Genomic DNA, 21,749 nt, shown 5'->3' on the forward strand with positions numbered 1-21,749 from the left:
CACAACTTTGTGGGCCAAAGGGCCTGTATTGTGCTGTAGGTTTTCTATGTTTTAAGAAGGACCTAAAGGACAAATTTTTCGCACAGTGTCTTATTTACGTGTAACAAGCTGCCAGAAGAAGTGGTTGAGGCATCTGCCATAACAACATTTAGAAGAAACTTGGACAGGTATATGGATAGGAATGGGGAGATATAAGCCATTTGTGGGCAAGCGGGATGCTCAGATGAGCATCTTGATCGTCATGGATGAGTTGAGCTGAAAGGTCTGTTTTATTCTATAACCTGTATCAGGTCAAATGCTTTTCTGACTTTCAGGAAATGGCACCTACTTCCTGCCTCAATTGGTTTAAATCTAGTTCCATTACACATAATACCTTTTACATTTTTAGAGCTGCAAAATAAAGTGATTAGGTTTATTTGTCACATGTACAATGAAACATCTAAACATACTGTGAAATGCGCCTTTTTGCACCAACAACCAACACAGTCCAAGGGTCATTGCCAACATAGCATGCCCTCAACTCACTAACTCTAACCAAACGTCTTTGTAATGTTGAAAGAAACTCACATGGTCATGGGAAGAACATACAAACTCCTTACAAACAGCGGCAGGAACCGAACTCCAATCTTCCAATTGCTGCCGCTGTAAAGTGATTGTGCTAACTGCTATGCCAATCTGCTGCCCACAAACTGCTTCTGGTGTTGTCAGAATTTTAAATGAATAAAATATTTTGATCAAACTACTTTAATTAATACCACATGTAAAGCACACACAGAACGGTGGAGGAACTCACCAGGTAGGCAGCATCTATGGAAGAGTAAACAGTTGACATTTTGAGCCGAGACCCTTCTTCAGCACATTTTTTATATACTACATACATTTTTATATTCCAACTTTGAACTCATTACAGAAAGTTACATAGCAATTTAAGACATTGTGTGAGATAATTTCAAAATACAAGTGCATTGAGACAAAACAGGGGAAAAGCAATAATGGAATGTATAATATAGTTTTGCAGTTAAAGAGAAACAGTAAGGTGCAAGAGATAGATCTTATATATTTTAACATACAAGGGTTCCGTTCAAGAATTTTACATCAGTGGTATAGAATTTGTCCTTGAATCTGGTGATACACTTTTTCAAGCTTCTGTATCTTCCGCACAATGGAATAGGGGAGAAGAGAGAATGTCCAGGTTTGGAGAAATCTTTGATTATGCTGACATTTTTCAGGCAGTGAGAAGAGTAGACACTTAACTGTTGGAAGTTTTAACATAATTTCCTAATCTACTATCACCAATTTGTACCTCATGCCTTCATGGCTTATTATATTCAGATTTAATAGTCTAGTTTCAGATTCAACAAAAATGACTTCTAGTTTTTATATAAAGCTCGTATCATATTGTGATCATTGTATCTTAAAGGCAATTTGACAGTATGGTAATCAATATTTTTCATTACATAATATTAGACTTTAAAAGGCCTGTTCTTTCATTATTCCTCACCCATCACTTTTATACTCCATGAATTTATTTTCCCACTCATTTATCTTTCTCTAATCTAACTTCATAGTCCCACTAAATAGATTTATTTCCCTAGGACTGGTTGTTTGTCTGTCCTGTTGGGTGCAGTCTTTCAGTGATTCTACATACTGTGTTTCTTGTATTTTCTGTGAATGCCCGCAAGAAAATGAATCTCAGGGTTGTATATGGTGACATATATGTACTTTGAGAATACATTTACTTTGAATTTTGATGTGAGGCATGGTCCATTATTTCAGGTGTTTGTTGGCCCCTCAGCCCTTTACCATAAAGATATTTCGGCCAAACCCACACAGCAGATTCCATCACATCCAACAGTAGAGTGTGAGAGAGAGCACAGCATTCAAGTGACCTGTCTACATAAGGAGATGCCTGTGTACAACATCTCAGCACCCATCCACAAAAAACTGTAATTACCCCTTTTAGGGCTGATTCCATTAACACTCTTATAGTGAGGTACGACTGTACATTGTCCCATGGTGCAAGTCTGTGGTAATCATTACCTGTTTTCCCTCTGTAAACTAAAATTCACCCCTCAACTGTTTAATTTCTTTAATGCCAGCCAAGTTACTCAATTTGCAAACATTCTGGTTCCAGCCAATTCAAGTAAAGTCATCAAAGCAGCTCTCCTCCAGTTCCCCATGACATGAAACCCATTTCTCCTTGTTCCAATGCCAGTTAGCACATGACCCAGAGATTATTGCCTTATCACCACAAGTTTGCACTGGTCCCACAACCTACAGGCTCACCTTCAAGGTCCCTGCAACTCATATCTTCAGTATTTTTTTATTTGCTCAACGTGTCTTCTTTTGCACATTAGTCTGTCAGTCTTTGTTTATGCTTAGTTTTTCGTAAATTCCATCGTATTTCTTTATTTTTATGTTAATACGTGCAAGAAAATTAATCTCAGGGTAATAGGTGATAACACGTACGTACTTTGATAATAAGTTTCACTTTTACTTGGAATTCTGTTTATTAATTTGCTTACATCCCTTCAGCAGAACCGCCTTGTCTTATATTACCTGCTCCCGTCATGGACCACAACAACTGCGTCGTCCCCTATCCCACGTCCAGCTCCTCTCCTACCGAAAGGAGGTACTTTTAGCTCGGGCACTGAACAAGCCTTCGGGCTGCAGGGAACAGTCCTTGTTTTCCTCTCACTGTGTTCCTTTTCACTGCCTCAACTTGAACAGTCAGTTGTACCACAGAACTTGTTAGCTCACCCACCCTGCCGTTTTAGCTCTAGCTCGCAAGAACCTCGTACCCAGTTGATCAGTCTCAGCCGCTTCTCAGATGTGGATCACGACGACAACCTTAAAAAACAGACCAATTTTAACATTGTTTTTACCCCTTCTTCCGAACAACCACCGGGGTGGAGACGGCGTAGATAATTATTAGAGGAGAACGTGCCCGGTCCGTTGAACTTTCCCTTTAAAAATCACCTCAAAACGGGATTAGCGGGGGAAAGAGAGAGAGAAAAAATCCTTAATTTGAAGTAAACCGGTGCCCCCGGAAACTTGAATGCACGTTTTACAGAAAAATATCCCAAACCATCCCATCAAACACTCACCGACCTCGAATTGTAATTCCAGTCACACTTCTCCGCTCGCCACCATCCTGCCCTGGCCGGTCAGGTACTCCTCGTGCACCCAACTGCCAACGGACGAAAGCCGCGCGCGCCTTCCCGCCTTCGGCCCGCGCTGCTCCGCGACCCGCCGTCGTCGCCGTCCTCGCGCTCGTCGCGACCAAACGGCAGGTGTGAGGGTGAGATTAAATGGTGGAAACTTGCTTAGTTTGTCCAGGTTTGAGATCCATTCTTCGTGAGATAACCAACCAGTCAGAACTAACCACACTTCTTTTAACAATAATGAAATCTTTTGTCCCGCTGACTGTAGAGGCAAGGGCAGCACTGCCTACTTCATGCCGGTTTTTTTTCCCTGCTCTTCCACCTTGGCAAGCATCCAAACCCGTTTTTAATTTATTTACAGAATATGGGTACTAGAACAGCTACTGTTCACATGATCCCATGGAGTTCCCATAAAGAGCCCCCACAGAGTGACTGAGCAGGAGACCTGGTATGCAAAACCGAGAACAGCAATATCACCAGAACAGAAAAATACACACCTATAACTTACGCATAAACTATACAGTAACAATCAGGACATTATATTCATTTATTGAAGGAAGCAATTCAATATCTTCATGTGTGAAAATCACTTGTTTCATCTTCAATTATGTATTTGAGAGGCTATTACACAAGACCCAGTGTCTAATGCCAAGAACAGTATTGATCAGCTGGTAAATTGAGCAGAGCAATGTTAGATAGAGTTGGGTGGTTGCTGAAGGGCTGGAGCAGGATATGAGACAAAGAATTAATTTTTTCATTTCACCTGGGGGTCCAAAATGGATTGTGTTTGTCGCGGTATGAGATATAGGTCTCCAGAGATGGATGGATAAATACACTCAAAGTAGCTTACCTATTGGCATGTTGCATGAAGCTGTGCATAGAGTCAGGATATCTAAATACTGGTATATGAAACTTGCTGTGTATAATGGTGACCAAAATATTTATTTTTAGACATTGGTTAAAGGATGAATTTTGCACAAGATCAAGGAAAATTCCTTCCCTTTAAAGCAGTGTCATTAATCTATTAAACCAGGCAACTTTGTAAACATTGGGGTGCATGCAGATTGGTAACCATTTTGTTGAACACCTCTGATTAGAACACAGTTAGCCTTCCGAGCTTGTGAGTGAGCATTTCCAGCATTATCTTATTGAGGTATCAAGCACTAGAAAATCTCACTTTTGTAATGTAGAAAAGATACTTTCACAAAGACTGCTAAAACACTCAATACTATCAAATGGCCATGAGAAAACTCAATGTACAAAGTTGTATTATTAGTTGGTTTCAAGGGAGACTAACAGTATTTTGCATCAGACTTTTAATCTTGGAAATCACATTTAAGTCAGGAGTCTTCAAATGTTAGAATCTGCTTGATTTTGTATTCAAGTTTTATTTACTGTAGGTGAAGAATAAAATCAGTGACCTCGACTAGAAACTGAAGTGGTCACAGTTAGTCATGAAATATTTTCTACAGAAAAAAAGGCAATTGGGTAAAATTTAATCCACAGTAATGTTTATGCACCATTTATAAATTTGCTTTGTATTCTTCACATCGACTATTAGGTATCATATTCTGATAAGGAAGTGGTATTGCACAGGATCGGAAAAAGCTGCATAAAGTTGTAAACTCTGCCAGCTCCATCATGGGCATTAGCCTCCCCAACATCCAGGACACCTTTGAAAGGTGTTGCCTCAAAAAGGCAGCAAATAACATGCCCTCTTCTCAGTGCTACTACTGAGCTGGTGGTACAGGAGCCTAAAGACACAATGTTTTAGGAATGGCTTCTCCTCCTCCGTCTTCAGATGTCTGAATGGATAATGAACCCATGAACACTTCAGTATTTTTTCTCTCTCTTATTTGCATTATTTTTCACATATATACAGTACTGTTCAAAAGTCTTTTTTATATATACACACACATACATAGTAAAGGATGTTGGGAATGGCGAGGGTGGAGCACTGCAGAAGGGGTGTGGGACAGATGGCAGAGGAATGCCAGAGCAAATGGATGGCATGGTTACAGACACACCCAGCCCTGACACCAGACAAGGTCATTTGATGCCAAGCAATTTGTTTATTGATTATGGAATGCCTCTCTAATGCTTCCCGCTCCCTCTCCCTGCTCTTTCCCACTCTTAAGGTTCATCATTTCACACATATATCCTGAAATTTGTTATTTTTTATGGCAGTACAGTGCAATACATAAAATTACTAACAATGCTGTGCAAACATCTTAGGCTCTCTAGTTATATATGTATCCATGACTTCTGCACAGTACTTTTGTATATACTTATTAAAATTTATTATTATGTATTGCAATGTACTGCTGCCACAAAACAACAAATTACACGAGATACATCAGTGATACTAAATCTGATTCTGACAAAGCCTTGCTGTAAACCTTGGTGATAGAAGGCACAAGGTAGTAGTGGAAGGGTGTAAATAGATCCCTCAGAGTTGCCTCACAAGTTGATAGGGTGGTTAAGAAGGCATATGGCATGTTGGCCTTAATTACTCAGGGGACTGAGTTTACCAGCCATGCCGTAATGTTGCAGCTCTATAAAACTCAGGTTAGAGCACATTTGGAATATTGTGTTTAGTTCTAGTCACCTCATTATGGGAAGGATGTGGAAGATTTAGAGAGTGCAGAGATTTACCAGGATGTTGCCTGGATTAGAAAGCATGTCTTATGAAGATAGGTTGAGTAAACTAGGGCTTTGCTGTTTGAAATGGAGAAAGATGGAAGGTGACTTGCTAGAGGTGTATAAGAGGGCAAAAGATGTGCAAGAGCCACAGATAGAGCGGACAGCCAGAAACTTTTCCCCAGTTTAGAAATGGCTAATATGAGGTGCATAATTTTAAGATGATTGGAGCAAATGGGAGTGGTGGGGGGAGAATGTCGGAAGCAAGATTTTTAAATAGTGATTGGTGGGTGCATGGAATGCCCTGCCAGTGGTGGTGGTAGATGCGGATACATTAGGAACATTTAAGAGAATCCTGCATAGGCCATGGATGGAAGAAAAATGGAGGGCTATGTGAGAGCAAAGGTTTAGATTGATCTCATGGGTTAGTTTGAGTACATTAAAAGGTCTGCACAATGTTATGGGCCTAGGGGCTCGTGCTGTGTTGTACTGTTGTATGTTCTAAATCTGTAACAAGTGATGAACAACTGGGACTGTTGCCTGGGTTTTGATGTTTCCAATATACATGAGACTTGGGTGCAAATGTTGGTGGTAAAAGTGGTAGGTATGCAAATTGCATGCAAATTAGAGTAATAGATGCAAAGGTAGAACATAGGTCAGTTGGAAAATGGGTAGAGCAGTGGCTAATGGAATTTCATCCACACAAGAGTGAGATAATGCATTTTGGGAGGTCAAATTCTGGCAGGTCATATAGAGGAAAAAGCAGGGATTATAGAAGTGTTGGCATACAGAGGGATCTTGGGATGGAAGTCCACAGCTCTCTGAAAGTGGCAACACGGATGGACAGAGTGGTGAAAAAGGCATTTAGTATACTTGTGTTCATAGACTGAGGCAGTGAGGATAACAATTGGGATGTCATATTGCAGCTGTACAAAACATTGGTTTACACCACACTGAGTATGTGTACAGTTCTGGTCACCATACTATAGAATGTGGTAGCAATAGATAGTGCGCAGAAAAGATCAACCATGGAGGGCTGCAGATATAATGAGAGATTAGATAGACTGGGTTTATTCTCACTGGAACACAGAGGAAAAGATCTCATCCTATACCTTATGAATGTATTTGACGGATATTATATGGGTGATTATTATTCAAATTAAGGAGCATGCAGTTAGGGATGCTCCAAATTAAATCTACCCCAAAATGTTGTCTAGCACTGGACACTGTATTATCGGAAAATACTTAGAGTGGATAATGCGTAACTATGCAAGAATACTGCCTTATACAACTTAACAAGGGCTGCAGGTTCTCCAAGTCACAAAGAATACTGACTTGGAAATTGATTACCATTTGGCCCAAATTCCAGAATTCCCTACACAAGAGCATTTGCAAAGTCTACAGTGGTCCATTATTGGAAATACCAAATGAAGGCGAGTCTGTCTGGGAAAAAAATGTAAATACTTAATATTAAAAGAAATATACTTCAACAAGAACTGGAAGCAAATGCTTCGTCTAGGCTTAAATCAGGTTCCGGTGGAAATGAGTAAGATTCTTGTACATGCACATCCACCACAAAATATATGCAAACTATTAACAGGGATTTAAAAAAAGGTGACATTCAAAGTCAGTAAGACTAAAGAATTGATTTTGGACTTCAGGAGGGGAAGTTGAGGGAACACACCAGCCCTCATTAAGAGATCAGAAGTGGGAAGGGTGAGTAGTTTCAAGTTCCTGGCTGTTAACATCTCTGAGGATCTATCCTGGGCCCAACATTTACAATTACAAAGAAGGTATGGCAGCAGCTACATTTCATTAGGAGTCTGAGGAAAATTAGTATGTCACCTAAGACACTTGCAAATTTGTACAGATGTACCGTGGAAAGCATTCTAACTAGTTGCATCATCATCTGATATACAGGGGCCACTGCACAGGATCAGAAAAAGCCCCCGAAAGTTGTAAACTCAGCCTGCTCCATCATTAGCACTAGCCTTCCCAGCATCCAAGACACCTTCAAAAGGCAATGCCTCAAAGGTGGCAGCATCCATCATTACAGACCAAAATCACCCAGAATATGCCATGAAAGAGGAGGTACAGGAGCCTGAAGACACACACTCAGCGTTTCAGGAACAGCTTCTTCCCCTCACCATCAGATTTCTGAATGGACATTGAACCCATGAACACTACCTCAGTATTGCTTTTCCTTTATTTTGCACTACTTAATTTATTTAATTTTCTTTAATTTTTTTTTGTAATTTAGAGCTTTTATTATGTATTGCAATGTACTGCTGCTGCAAAACAATTTCACAACAGAGTATGCCAATGATATTAAACTTGATTGTGAAAAATAAAGGAAATGAAAAATTACACAAAACACTTGGTCATAAGTTTGTTTAAGAAAATAGTTTTACACAAAATGTAGATGTTCAGTACAAATATATATTTCATTTATTCTTTTCGTTGTTCGGCCACCAATTTGGCATTGACGCTGTCAATTGTACACGAACATCACCTGATGTGAACACATGAAGAGGTTCATTTGCATAGGTAAGTCGGATCAAGGCTAAACCAACATCACCCTCATAATTCCTGAACCTTCCAGCCAACTTTCCAGATTCAGAAACAATCTGCGCTTTTTCAGGAATATTGCCCGGAGGCAAAGAGTTGTCCATTTGGATTGGCATCAACCTTTTCCTTATTACTCCTGTATGGTGAGTCCGAGCTGTCAACTCTTGCCCGATATAACAGCCCTTGGTGAAGCTAATCCCATTCATGTACACTAGGTTGGATTCCAGAGGTATTGCTTCTCCAGATGGAAGGTCTTTCACACCTTCAGCAATTCCTTAGATAAAGAAAAGAAAGCATATATTATTGCCTATCCTAATATGTACAGTTCAAATTTATATTCAAATAATATCAACTTATTCCTACCCATCTTCAATAGATTAGTATTATCTGCCAAATGTTCTCACCTGAGGAACACTAATTTATAGATCCCTTCGGCTAGATGTAAACAAATGGTGCAACTTCTTAATTGCTCATTTCCTTAAAATGCATGGAATTCATTCTGCTTGTCAGAATGTCCTCGCACATGGCATAATAAGCATCAAAATAAACAAAGTACAGCACAGCCTTGTCATACATCTTAACACTATGCTCAGTAAAGCAGAAGGATCTACACTATCACCACATTTTGCAGAGACCCAGTGCCATTTTTAGTACCATGTTGAGTCAAGCCTGATGATTAATAGAAATGTTTCTTCAACACACTCTTCCAAGTCACTCAGCAAGAAGGCTAATAAAAGCATCCCGTTTATGGGGTTGTGATCTTTGACAACATCGGCAGGAATGCAATTCATTTCAAGCCTTTTGCCTCCTTTCACAACTCTATATTTACATTCCCAGACAAATATTGTTAATTTAGCTTACTGAGCCCAATTCAAAAACAAACTAATTGAAGGATTGTTCACCTACTATTGAAATAACTACACCATAGACAAAACTATTGCTTTAAATGGGAGAAAATTAAGGAAATGCTATTCAGCAGGAAGGTAGCACCTGTGGAAAGAGAAATAATGTTAACATCTCAGTTTCTGAGCATCAACTCTCATTTCTTTTCTGCAGAAAATCAAACTCCAACTGCTGAAAACCTAAAATAAAAACAAAAAAATGCTGAGTATTTTTAGGCCTTTTTTGGTACTTTCTCTCTTTCCACATATGCTGCCTGATCTGCTGGGTTTTTATTTCAGGATTTTATTGGGATTTTCATAAGTAATCAGTATATTTGAGACTTCAACTTTTGCTAATTAAATAGAACATCAGAATATTACACGTTGTAGAGGCCATTCAGCAGAAATGGTCCATCATTCTATGTATGCTCCATTAGAGCATCTTCCTTCATTTCACTCTTGTTGGAACAGTTCAATGCTTTCTTTGTTATTTGTTTGAAATCCAATTAAATGAATTTTGCTGTTCAACTCAACACTCATTTTAGCCATGAATAAGAAGTCTTCTCCCTTCTTATTCATAGCCTGTAGTTTACTCACCTGCAATAGGGAATCCTTCCATCCACATAACTGCAACCTCTTTAGTAAATAATCCACTCATTCTGAGAGAATATGATCGTTATGCCTGTAAATGTGTAAGGCACCAATGCCAAATACAAAAATATACAAATTTTCAAGGTCTCTTAGCAGAGTACAGAACAATTTCAGTTTGGGACACAAGATTACTCCTTACCTATTTTGTACCGATGTCTATGATAGTCCTGGATATCACCTAGATGACTTTCAGGGACAATGTCCAATGGATTGTTAGTATTGCTCAATACCAACCGCCATCCCATGGCATCAGTTCTAGGATCCTGTGTACACACCAGTACCTTCTTTCCATTTACTTCTAAATTACTGCTGGTATCTACTGAGTGTCCAGATGGAAGTACTGCCCACACAGAAAGATCTGGGCAAAGGGAAATATCCACTTTCCTTCTAATCTTGTATATTTTCAAGTGTTTCTGAACATCATCAAGCAACGTGGCATCACATTCTGCAAGGAGGGTTGGCTCTTCTTGGCTTGTATGCAACCTAGAATACAAAAAGCAGAGAATAATTCATTCTGTCACAAAGAACACTACTAATTTGCAACAGATTTTGTATTCTTTATTCCACAAGGCATGAAGAACATTTTCAAATTAATTTAAATTGATTTAAATTTTAATGAGTGTAAAACACATCAGTTTGATTAAAAAGAGGCAAACCATGTAGGAACAGGACTGCAAAATGTATTAGGTCAACAGAAGGAAATCATTTGGTCTTTCACATTCAATATCATGGCTGATCATTCATTCCAGCATCATTTCCATGTACTAAATCTCTCTCAGTTCCCTAATATCCAAAAAGCTGTTTTGAATTTACTCAGCAACTGAAATGTTATAGCTCTCTTGGGTAAAGGGCAAAGCAACTCTTCTCATGTCAGTGAAAAATAAAAATACAAAACTGCAGATGCTGTTAACCCCCAAAAAAAGAGAACATTCTAATGCTGATCGAACTTTGAAGACCCCCATCCTAGCTAGCACAGCTTGGGAAAACATCAACCCTGTGTCAACCCATAAGAACTTTGCAATTCCCGTGAGATCACCTCTCATTCTGCTATAGAATGGAAGCCTAGTTTGTTTAGCTACTCATAATAGGCCAAACCCATCACCACCCCCATACCAGAAAACAACCCAATAAACACTTTTGCTACCCTCTATCCTACCTTAGGCAGGAATATTAAACTTGAATGCAAATTGCAGGTGGACTCTCACCATCTGTGTTACTGCATTATGCATCTCCACGGTTTTTTTTAAAACTTAAATCCTTTTGCATCATAGGCCAATGTACTATTTGCCTCCTAACTGGTTGCTATACCTGTTTGTCAACCTTTTAGGATTCATCTGCACAGACACCCAGGTCCCAATGAAAATCAGTATTTTTCAAACTTAAACTACTTAATTTTTTTCTATTTTGTCCCTTAGCCCATCTATATCACTCTGAAGCCTCTCCACACCCTGTTCACATCTCACTCTACTACTCAGCATCAACACCAAACTTCGATAAATTGGATTCGTTATCCTCACTCAAATCAGATTCAGGTTTGATATCACCAGCATATGTCACGAAATTTGTTAACTTAGCAGTAGCAGTATAATGCAATACGTGATAATAGGGAAAAAAATAATCAATTGCAATAAGTATATACAGTTGAAGTCAGAAGTTTACATACACTTAGGTTGAAGTCATTAAAGCTCATTGTTTAACCACTCCACAGATTTCATATTAGCAAACTATAGTTTTGGCAAGACGTTGAGGATACCTACTTTGTGCATGACATGAGAAATTTTTCCAACAATTGTCTACAGACAGATTATTTCACTTTTAATTGACTATATCACAATTCCAGTGGGTCAGAAGTTTATAGACGAAATCAGCCAAGACCTCAGAAAAAAAATTGTGGACCTCCACAAGTCTGGTTCATCCTTGGGAACAATTTCCAAACGCCTGAAGGTACCACATTCACCTATACAAACAATAGTACATAAGTATAAACACCATGGGACCATGCAGCCGTCAAACCACTCAGGAAGAAGACACATTCTATCTCCTAGAGATAAACGTACTTTGGTGCAAAAAGTGCAAATCAATCCCGGAACAACAGCAAAGGACCTTGTGAAGATGCTGGAGGAAACAGGTAGACAAGTATCTATGTCCACAGTAAAACATAACCTGAAAGGCTGCTCAGCAAGGAAGAAGTCACTGCTCCAAAACCGCCATAAAAAAGGCAGACTACAGTTTGCAAGTGCACATGGGGACAAAGATCTTACTTTTTCGAGAAATGTCCTCTGGTCTGATGAAACAAAAATTGAACTGTTTGGCCATAATGACCATCGTTATGTTTGGAGGAAAAAGGGTGAGGCTTGCAAGCCGAAGAACACCATCCCCACCGTGAAGCATGGGGGTGGCAGCATCATGTTGTGGGGGTGCTTTGCTGCGGGAGGGACTGGTGCACTTCTCAAAATAGATGGCATCATGAGGAAGGAAATTATGTGGATATATTGAAGTAACATCTCAAGACATCGGCCAGGAAGTTAAAGCTCAGTCGCAAATGGGTCTTCCAAACGGACAATGGCCCCAAGCATACCTCCAAGGTTGTGGCAAAAGCGCTCAAGGACAACAAAGTCAAGGTATTGGAGTGGCCATCACAAAGCCCTGACCTCAATCCGATAGAAAATTTGTTGGCAGAACTGAAAAAGCGTGTGTGAGCAAGGCCTACAAACCTGACTCAGTTACACCAGTTCTGTCTGGAGGAACGGAACAAAATTCCAGCAACTTCTTGTGAGAAGCTTGTGGAAGGCTACCCAAAACGCTTGACTCAAGTTAAACAATTTAAAGGCAATGCTACCAAATACTAACAAAGTGTATGTAAACTTCTAACCCACTGGGAATGTGATGAAAGAAATAAAAGCTGAAATAAATCATTCCCTCTACTATTATTCTGACATTTCACGTTCTTAAAATAGTGATCCTAACTGACCTAAAACAGGGAATGTTTTCTAGGATTAAATGTCAGGACTTGTGAAAAATTGAGTTTAAATATATTTGGCTAAGGTGTATGTAAACTTCTGACTTCAACTGTAGATAGAAACATAGAAAACCTACAGCACAATACAGGCCCTTCGGCCCACAAAGCTGCGCTGAACATGTCCTTACCTTAGAAATTACCTAGGGTTACCTATAGCCCTCTATTTCTCTAAGCTCCATGTACCCATCCAGAAGTCTCTAAAAGACCCTTTTGTATCCAACTCCACCACCGCTGCCGGCAGCCCATTCCACGCACTCATCACTTTGCATAAAAAACTTACCCCTAACGCCTCCTCTCTACCTACTACCAATCACCTTAATACTGTGCCCTCTCGTGCTAGCCATTTTAGCCCTGGGTATGTATATGTATATTAAATAGTTAAATTAAAAATAGTGCAAAAACAGAAATAATGAAAGTGAGGTAGTGTTCATGGGTTCAATGTCCATTCAGAAATTGGATGGCAGAGGGGAAGAAGCTGTTCCCGAATCACTGAGTGCGTGTCTTCAGTCTTCTGTACCTCCTTCCTGACAGTAACAATGAGAAGAGGTCACGTCCTGGGTGATGGGGGTCCTTAATAAAGGACGCTGCCTTTTTGAGGCACTGTTCCTTGAAGATATCTTGGATACTACAGATGCTAGTACTCAAGATGAAGCAGACTAATTTTACAACTTCCTGTAGCTTCTTCCGATCCTGTGCAGTAGCCCCATTTGTATTATTGATACAAGTAATGAAGAGCACTACCAGAAACTGCAGAGTTGTGCTGAGGTGCAGAAACCAGCCTCCCCTCTATGAACTCTGTCTATACTTTTCACTGCCTCTGTAAAACAGCCAGCATAATCAGAAACCTCAGACATTCTCTCTTCTCCCTTCTTCCACCAGGCAGAAGGAATGAGCCTGGATGGGAATCTTGGTCAACATGGACCAATTGGGCCTTAGGACATGCTTTCGTGCTGTATGACTCCAGCATCTGTGGAGGCAGAGATTGTGTGGACATTTCAGAATGAGATCCTGCACTATGCCTCAACTGATCTGACCCACATAGCTCCTCCAGCAGTTTGTTCTTGGTCCAGATTTCACCATCTGTAATCTTGGTTTTCACCCTAATTGGCAAAATATAGAACATCATGGCACAGGAACAAGTCCTTGGGTTTATGATGTTGGGCCTTAAAATGGGTGGCATAACACCAAATATCTTTCAGCTCAGATACCTCCTCTGACTTATCCATCGAAAAAGGACCCCACTCAGGGAATTGTCTCCAACACCATCAACCTCATCTCCCATCCACAGCCCTCATCATTCCCTCACCCCAACCCCACACTGCTCGTTTCTATTGCCTACCCAAGATCCACAAACCTAACTGTCCAGGGAGGCCCATTGTTTCTGCCTGCTCCTGTCTCACTGCATTTGTGTCCGCATACTCCATTTTATCCCCACCCCCACCCCCACTCCGGTTGAGTCCCTTCCCACCTACATCCACAACTCTTCACATACTCTCCATCTCAACAACTTTCAATTCCCTGGCCCCAATCACCTCATTTTCACCATAGACGGCCAGTTCTTATACCCTTCTATCCCCCATTAAGGCCTTAAAGCTCTGCTTCTTTCTTGACAAACAGATGCAACTGGTTTTCATCCACCACCAACCACTTCTGACTGGCACAATTGGTCCTCACCCTCAATTTCTCTTTTGGCATCTCCCACTTTCTCTAAACTCGTGGTGTACCCATGGGCACATGAGTAGGCCCCAGCTATGCCTGCCTTTTTGTTGTCCATGTAGCACAGTCCACGTTTCAAGCCTTCTCTGGAATGCTACCCAACTCTTTCCATGCTACAATGATGACTGCATTAGTGCTGCTTCAATAACCTATGCTGAGCTCATTAATTTCATCAACTTTGCCTCCAACTTCCAAGCTGCCCTTAAATTCACTTGGTCTATTTCTGACATCACTTTCTCCTTTCTCGATCTCTGTGTCCATCACTGGGGCCAAAATGTCTACCAATGGCTTTTATGAACCCACCTCTTTTCACGACTATCTTTACTATACCTCTTCGCACCGTCTCCTGTAAGAACGCTATTTCCTTTTCTCAGTTTGTTCATCTCTGCCACACCTATTCCCAGAATGAGGCTTTCTTTTCCAGGACATCAGAGAACAAGATTCCTTCTTCAGAGAGCAGGATTTCCTTCTCTTCACCATTGATGCTGCCCTCACCTGCATCTCCCTCATTTTCCAAACATTTGCACTCACTCCATCTTCCCACTGCCTTAACAGGGATGGAGTTCCTCTTGTCTTTATCTACCACTCCATAAGCCTTTGCATCCAACGCATCAGTCTCAGCAACTTCAATGGGATCCAACCACATCTTTATCTTTCTCCCCACCCCCCCACTCTCCACAGGGATCGCTCCCTCCATGATTCGCTCATCCATTCACCCCTCCCCACTAATTACCCTCCTGGCACTTATACCAACAAGTAGAAGTGTTACACCTGCCCATTCACCTCCTCCCTCACCTCCATCCTGGGCCCCGAACAATCCTTCCAGGTGAGGCAACACTTTATCTGGCAAATCTGTTTGGGGCGTCTAGTTTCCAGCGCTCCCGATGTGGCGGCCTCTACATTGCTGAGACCTAAAGTAGATTGGGGATCGCTTTGACAAGCACCTCAGCTCCACCCACAATAGGTGGGATTTCCTGGTGGCCAACTATTTCAGTTCCTATCCCCCTTCCCATTCAGACATATCCTCTTCCGCCATGATGAGGTCACTCTCAAGTTGGAGCAGCATCATCTCATGTTCTGTCTAGGTAGCCTCCATCCTGGTGATATGACCATCAACTTCTAGTACTATCCCCCATCCCTTCCCTCTTCTTCATTTCTCCACTCTGGCCTTTTACCTCGCCACAAAAAGACAGGATCTCCCGGTTGCCACCCACTTCAACTCTGCTACTTTCTTTTTTCTATATATATTTACAATTCTCTGGGGTTGAATGCTCTGATTAATTTTTTTTCTCGTATATGCAGAAGTGGTTGGCCTGGGTTTTTTTTCCAGTGGGAGGTTGGGGTGGATACTAATTTTACATAATTCTCTTTTGGGTGCTTTTTCTTATTGTTATGAATTACATATTGGATTTGTTTGTTTCGCACTGTATAAATCTCCATTTTGTTGGTTTTTTCTTTGTAGTTTCACTGTGGAAATGCACTTAAAAAATTAATTTAAAAAAAGAGTAAAAGGGAGGTGAGAGTTGATATTGGACCACTGGAAAATTATGCCGGTGAAGTAGTAATCGGGGACAACGAAACAGCACATGAACTTAATGAGTACTTTGCATCTGTCTTCACTGTGGAAGACCAGAGGTCAGTGAGTGTCAGGGAGCAGGAGGAAATAGAGCTAGGCAAGCTCAAATGTCTTAAGATGGGCTAGTCACCTGGACAGATGGACTACACCCCAGAGTGCTGAGAGAGGTTGCTGAAGAGATGGCAGATGCATTGGTCATGATCTTTCAAGAATTGCTTGATTCTGGCATGGTTCCAGAGGACTGGAAGATTGCAAATATCACTCTACTCTTTTAGAAGGGAGGAAGGCAAAAGAAAAGAAATTATAGGCTAGTTAACCTAACAGTGTTTGGGAAAGTGTTGGAGTCTATTATTAAGGATGAGGTTTCCAGGTACTTGGTGACTAATGATAAAATAAATCAAAATCAGTATTGTTTCTGTAAAGGGAAATTTTGCCTGACAAATCTGTTAAGAGTTCTTTGAGGAAGTAACAAGCAGGGTGGACAAAGGGGAGGCAGTAGATGTTACTTACTTGGACTTCTACAGGGCATCTGATAAGGTGCCACACATGAGGCTGCTTAACAAGATAAGATCCCATGGGGTTACAGAAGAGATATGGCATGGATAAAGGAATGGCTGACAGGCAGGAGGCAGCAAGTGGGAACAAAGGGGACTTTTCTGGTTGACTGTCAGTGACTAGAGATGTTCCTTAGGGGAGTATTGGGACCACTACTTTGTTTGTCAGTGATTTGCATAATGGAATTGATGGCTTTGTGGCAAAGTCTGCAGATGATACAAAGATAGGTGGAAGGGTAGGTAGTGCTGAGGAAGCAATGCAATTGCAGCAGGACTTAGACAAATTGGAAGAATGGGCAAAAATGTAAACACAAAATAATCTGCAGATGCTGGGGTCAAAGCAACACTCACAACACGCTGGAGGAACTCAACAGGTCGGGCAGCATCCGTGGAAAAGATCGGTCGACGTTTCGGGCCGGAACCCCTCGTCAAGACAAAAATGTGTCAGAATAAATATTGTTGGGAAATGTATGATAATGCATTTTGGTAGAAGGAACAATAGTGCGGACTATTATCTAACTGGGAAGATGGTTCCTACATCAGAGGTGCAAAAGGACTTAGAAGTCATTGTGCAAGATTCCCGGAAGGTTAATTAACAGGCTGAGTCTGTGGTAAAGAAGGCAAATGCAATGTGAGCATTTATTTCAAGGGGAATAGAATACAAAAGCAAAGAGATAATGCTGAGCCTTTATAACACACGAGTCAGGCCGCACTTGGAGTACCATCAGCAGTTTTGGGCCCCATATCTCAAAAAGGATGCACTGTCATTGGAGAGGGTCCAGAGGAGATTCATGAGGATGATTCTGGTAATGAAGGGATTAACATATGAAGAGCATCTGGCAGCTCTGAGCCTGTACTCACTGAAATTTAGAAGAATGCAGGAGGATCTCATTGAAACTTACCAAATGTTGAAAGGACTAGACAGGGTGGATGTGGAGAGGATGTTTCCTATGCTGGGAGTATCCAGAACTAGAGAGCACAGCCTCAAAATTGAGGGCTGACCTTTTAGAAGAGAGGCAAGAAAGAATTTTTTTGTAGCTAGAGAGTGGTGAAACTGTGGAATGCTCTGCCACAGACTGCAGTGGAAACCAAGTCTCTGGGTATATTTAAAGCAGAAGCTGATAGTTTCTAGATTAGTCAGGACACCGAAGATATGGCAAGAAGGCAGGTGTATGGGGTTGAGTGGGATCTGGGATCAGCCATGATGGAATTACAGAGCAGACTCAATGGGCTGAATGGCCTAATTCTGCTCCTATGTCTTATGACTTGCCTAAGAGTCTCTTAAACAACTGTAATGTAAATGACCCCTGACCACCCTTGTCAGTGTATTCCAGACACACACCACTCTATGTAAAAATAAAACACCCCTGCTACATCTCCATCAAAACTTCCCTTTCTCACCTTAAGTGCATCCCTTCTAGTGTTAGGGATTTCAACACTGGGCAAAAGATACTGACTGTCTACACCTCTCATAATTTTTATAAACTTCTACCAGGCCTCCCCTAATCCTCCACCATTCTAGAGAAAACCTCTTTTTAGCACATGCCTCCTAATCTGGGCAGCATCCTGATAACCCTTTTCTACAGCCTCTCTAAAGCTCCCACTTCTTTCATATAATGGGGAGTCCAGAAACAATTCAACTCAAACTCAGTGCCTCTTATAATAAAGGAAATATTACCACACCTCTTCCTTACCACCCAATGAACTTGTGTGGCCATTTTCAGAGACCAATATACCACTAAATATTTACACTATCATTCAGTATTAATTTTCCCTTTACATAAGATCTCCCAAAGTGCAAACCACGAGCTGGGCCTTTTCCATACTGTACAACTCCACCCCATGAGAATTTTGTCTTAATGTTCTGTAATAAGACCACAATGCACAGCCTCTTACAGACATCCCACCCCTCCCAGAAGTTCAAGGAGTCTCCTGCATATTGATAGCAGCTTCCTAGCACCCACAAATTATATACAATATCCCAGAAATAGATTTTTTGGAGGGGGAACATCCTAACTGGTCTCTGTTCGTGCTAAGTAGACCTATCAATTTTCTCTGTGGGTAGGTTTTACAGTCGACCTCAAAAATAATGACAGTGTTGCTGGCTGCACTGTTTGCAACAGTGCCTTTTCTATTGCCCATGGTGGGTTAAAGTGTAAAAGACAAGTTGAGGTGAGTTTAACAGGTGTCATTCGTTCAACAGCATAGCTAATGTTATTTAAACTAGCCGGCTAGCTGCTTACTCTATTGATGTCCTACGTGATGAGGCCAAACTCCCTGTAGACTTGCTTAAAGTTGTAATAGAATAAAAAAAACGACTCCATAAGTAGATATTTTAATGTCACATTTTCTGCACATACCCAACTTGGTTTACAGATTAGACAAAAATCACTAAACAAAGTATTACATACACCCTTGGAGGCCGACCCGGGGGGGGGCGGATAATGGGGTTGCGGGGGACGGGGTGCTACTTCCCTGAAATGAGCTTTTGCAGGGTGGGATGTCTGCTTTTACTTCACTGCCATGCACAATTTATGTTCTGTGTATGTTGTCTGAACCTCCATGCCTGTGATGCTGCGACAAAGCATTGTTGTTGCGCCTCCCCGTGACGATGAACCTTACCTTCTTTCCCTGAAACCCTTCGCCCTCCTCCCTCCCTGGGCACCTACCTGTAGAGAATCACGTCGAACATGGTCCTCCCCTGCAGATTGAGCAGGTGACAGTAAAGGGCCTCCCGGGACCTGCTCACCACTTCTTCCACATCATTGGTGACCAGGCCCTGGAGGAAGGCGCCGGTGTCCGGGCCCCGCAGCCGCAGCAGCTGCCGGTGGGTGAGGCGGTAACAGCGGTGACGAGACGATGCCCGTGCGCAGGGGAGCTGTCGAGCAGCCGCTTGCACTCGCAGCCGTCCCGACGTCCGACTGCAGCCGGCACGAAAGCAGGGCAGCAACATGACCAAGACGCAGATCCTCCTCCGGTCACCCACGACCGGCTCCTGAGGCTCCGCTCAACGCCGTTTGAACAGGCGCGGCAGCTCCCGCGACATCGCCGCCTGCCGGCCAACAAGCGTAGGCTCGGGGAGGACGCGAACAGCAACGGGACAGGGGTGCTGGGGAGCGGCGAGGTTACATCTCACAGAGACAAGATCTGATAAAAATAGGGTCTGCGATCCAGGGACCGTCTGATAAAAATAGGGTGTGATGGAATAAAGGTTTGATAGAGGCAAGAGGTTCTTGGACAAAGTGAGCTCGGAATCTGAAGTGTGTGACGAAACGTCCAATAATGGCGTATTTGTGTCACAACAGGCAGTTTCTATGTCATAAAAGGTACAATTTATGTGATTAGGGACCGGGACCGTCCAATATTAGTGTCATAAAGATGGTAGGGAGTATTCTGGAGTTATGTGAATATAGCAAGTATTAATTCAAGCAAGAACAAGTCTTCAGTTCTTATTGTAAATTGCAAGGAGTAAATTGAAGTTACAGGCATGCCTTTGCAAATAAACAATGCTACTGGTGAAGTACAGACTAAGGGACGTAGTTTGCGCAATGGTAACCATGAGACGTTTGCATATGCATCAGCCCGACGTTAAGGCGCTGAAGTGGGGCTGCATCAACCCTGACAGGCAAATAAGGGTTTAAGTAATCTGCACCATTGTGAACAAGTTCAAAGAAGCTTGCAAACCAGGCATATACTGTCACTTAGAGTCATAGAAAAGTACTGCAGAGAAACACAAATGAGAAAATCTGCAAGTGCTGCACAGAAACAGGCCAATTGACCCATCTAGTCTGTTCCAAACCATTTAAACTACCTACTCCCATCGACCTGCGCCATACCTCTGCCATGCATGTACCTATCCAAACTTCTCTTAAATGTTGAGATCAACCTTATATGTACCACTTGTGCTGGCAGCTCATTCCACACTCTCATGACCCTGAGTGAAGAGGTTTCCTCTCATGTTCCCCTAAAACTTTTTACCTTCTAACCTTAACCCATGACCTCTAGTTTTCATCCCACCCAACTTCAATTGAAAAAGCCTGCTTACATTTACCCTATCTATACACCTTATAATTTTGTATGCTTCTATCAAATTTCCTCCCAATCTTCTATGTTCCAAGGAATAAAGTCCTAACCTGTTTAATCTTTCCTTACAACTCAGGTCCTCCAGACCCGGCAACATGCTTGTAAATTTTTTCTGGACTCTTTCAACCTTATTTACATCTTTCCTGAAGGTAGGTGACCAAAACTGCACACAATACTCCAAATTAGGCCTCACCAGTGACTTATACAACTTCAACATAACATCCCATCTCCTATACTCAATACCTTGATTTATGAAGGCCAATGTGCCTAAAGCTTTCTTTACAATCCTCTCTACCTGTGACACCACTTTCAATGAATAATGAACCTGTATTCCCAGATCCCTTTGTCTTACCGCACTCTCAGTGCCCTGCCATTCACAGTGTAAGACCTACCCTGCTTAGTCCTACTGAGTTGCAACCCATCACACTTGTCTGCAATAAATTCCATCTGTCAATCAATAGCTCTATCAATAGTTGGGTGCCTGGCTCTCTCTCTCGTCAGAAGTTTTTAGAATATCTGTGTTAATGAGTTTCTCAATATTTCTTAATGTTAATCAGTTTCTCAAAGGTGTTTGAACCTTCAGATGTGTCTTATCAATTACAGAGTATCAAAGTTATCAATGGCATTGTAGCTATTGAAATTGTATTGAGTCACCTACATTGCTCAAGGGGACGAAAATGTGATGTACTTTTGAGCTTGGGAGACTCTGCCAAGAGCATCTCCGAGAGAGTGTCTGTTTGTCAAGATGAATAAAGGATTTCATATCAACAGTTTCTCCAGTTTTTCCAGTGACTTAGTCACAGTTACAACAAAGGTAAATTTGTTTATTCTTGTCACATGTACCAAGATACAGAGAAACACTTGTCTTGCATAGCATTCATACAGATCAATTCATTA

At 41.5% G+C, this 21,749-nt stretch overlaps 1 protein-coding gene across 1 annotated transcript; it reads right to left on the minus strand.

Moving 5' to 3' along the window:
* Positions 1–3,754: 3,754 nt before the first annotated feature.
* Positions 3,755–19,897, minus strand: iba57 (iron-sulfur cluster assembly factor IBA57). Its single transcript, XM_063044514.1, has 3 exons — positions 19,439–19,897; positions 10,044–10,387; positions 3,755–8,646 (listed from the first exon to the last, which is right to left on the minus strand). Exons 1-3 carry the CDS (start codon positions 19,720–19,722, stop codon positions 8,249–8,251), a joined length of 1,026 nt encoding a protein of 341 aa, XP_062900584.1. The 5' UTR covers positions 19,723–19,897; the 3' UTR covers positions 3,755–8,248.
* Positions 19,898–21,749: the final 1,852 nt, after the last annotated feature.

This window comes from Mobula hypostoma, chromosome 3 (assembly GCF_963921235.1).
Source record: "Mobula hypostoma chromosome 3, sMobHyp1.1, whole genome shotgun sequence".
Classification (NCBI taxonomy): Eukaryota; Metazoa; Chordata; class Chondrichthyes; order Myliobatiformes; family Myliobatidae; genus Mobula; species Mobula hypostoma.

Coding starts and splice junctions, on each gene's coding strand:
- iba57 (XM_063044514.1), bottom strand. CDS start 19,722: ATGTTGCTGCCCTGCTTTCGTGCCGGCTGCAGTCGGACGTCGGGACGG. Junction 10,388..19,438: donor TTCGACGTGATTCTCTACAG/GTAGGTGCCCAG, acceptor TTTGTATTCTAG/GTTGCATACAAGCCAAGAAG. Junction 8,647..10,043: donor TAGACATCGGTACAAAATAG/GTAAGGAGTAAT, acceptor TCTTTATCTAAG/GAATTGCTGAAGGTGTGAAA.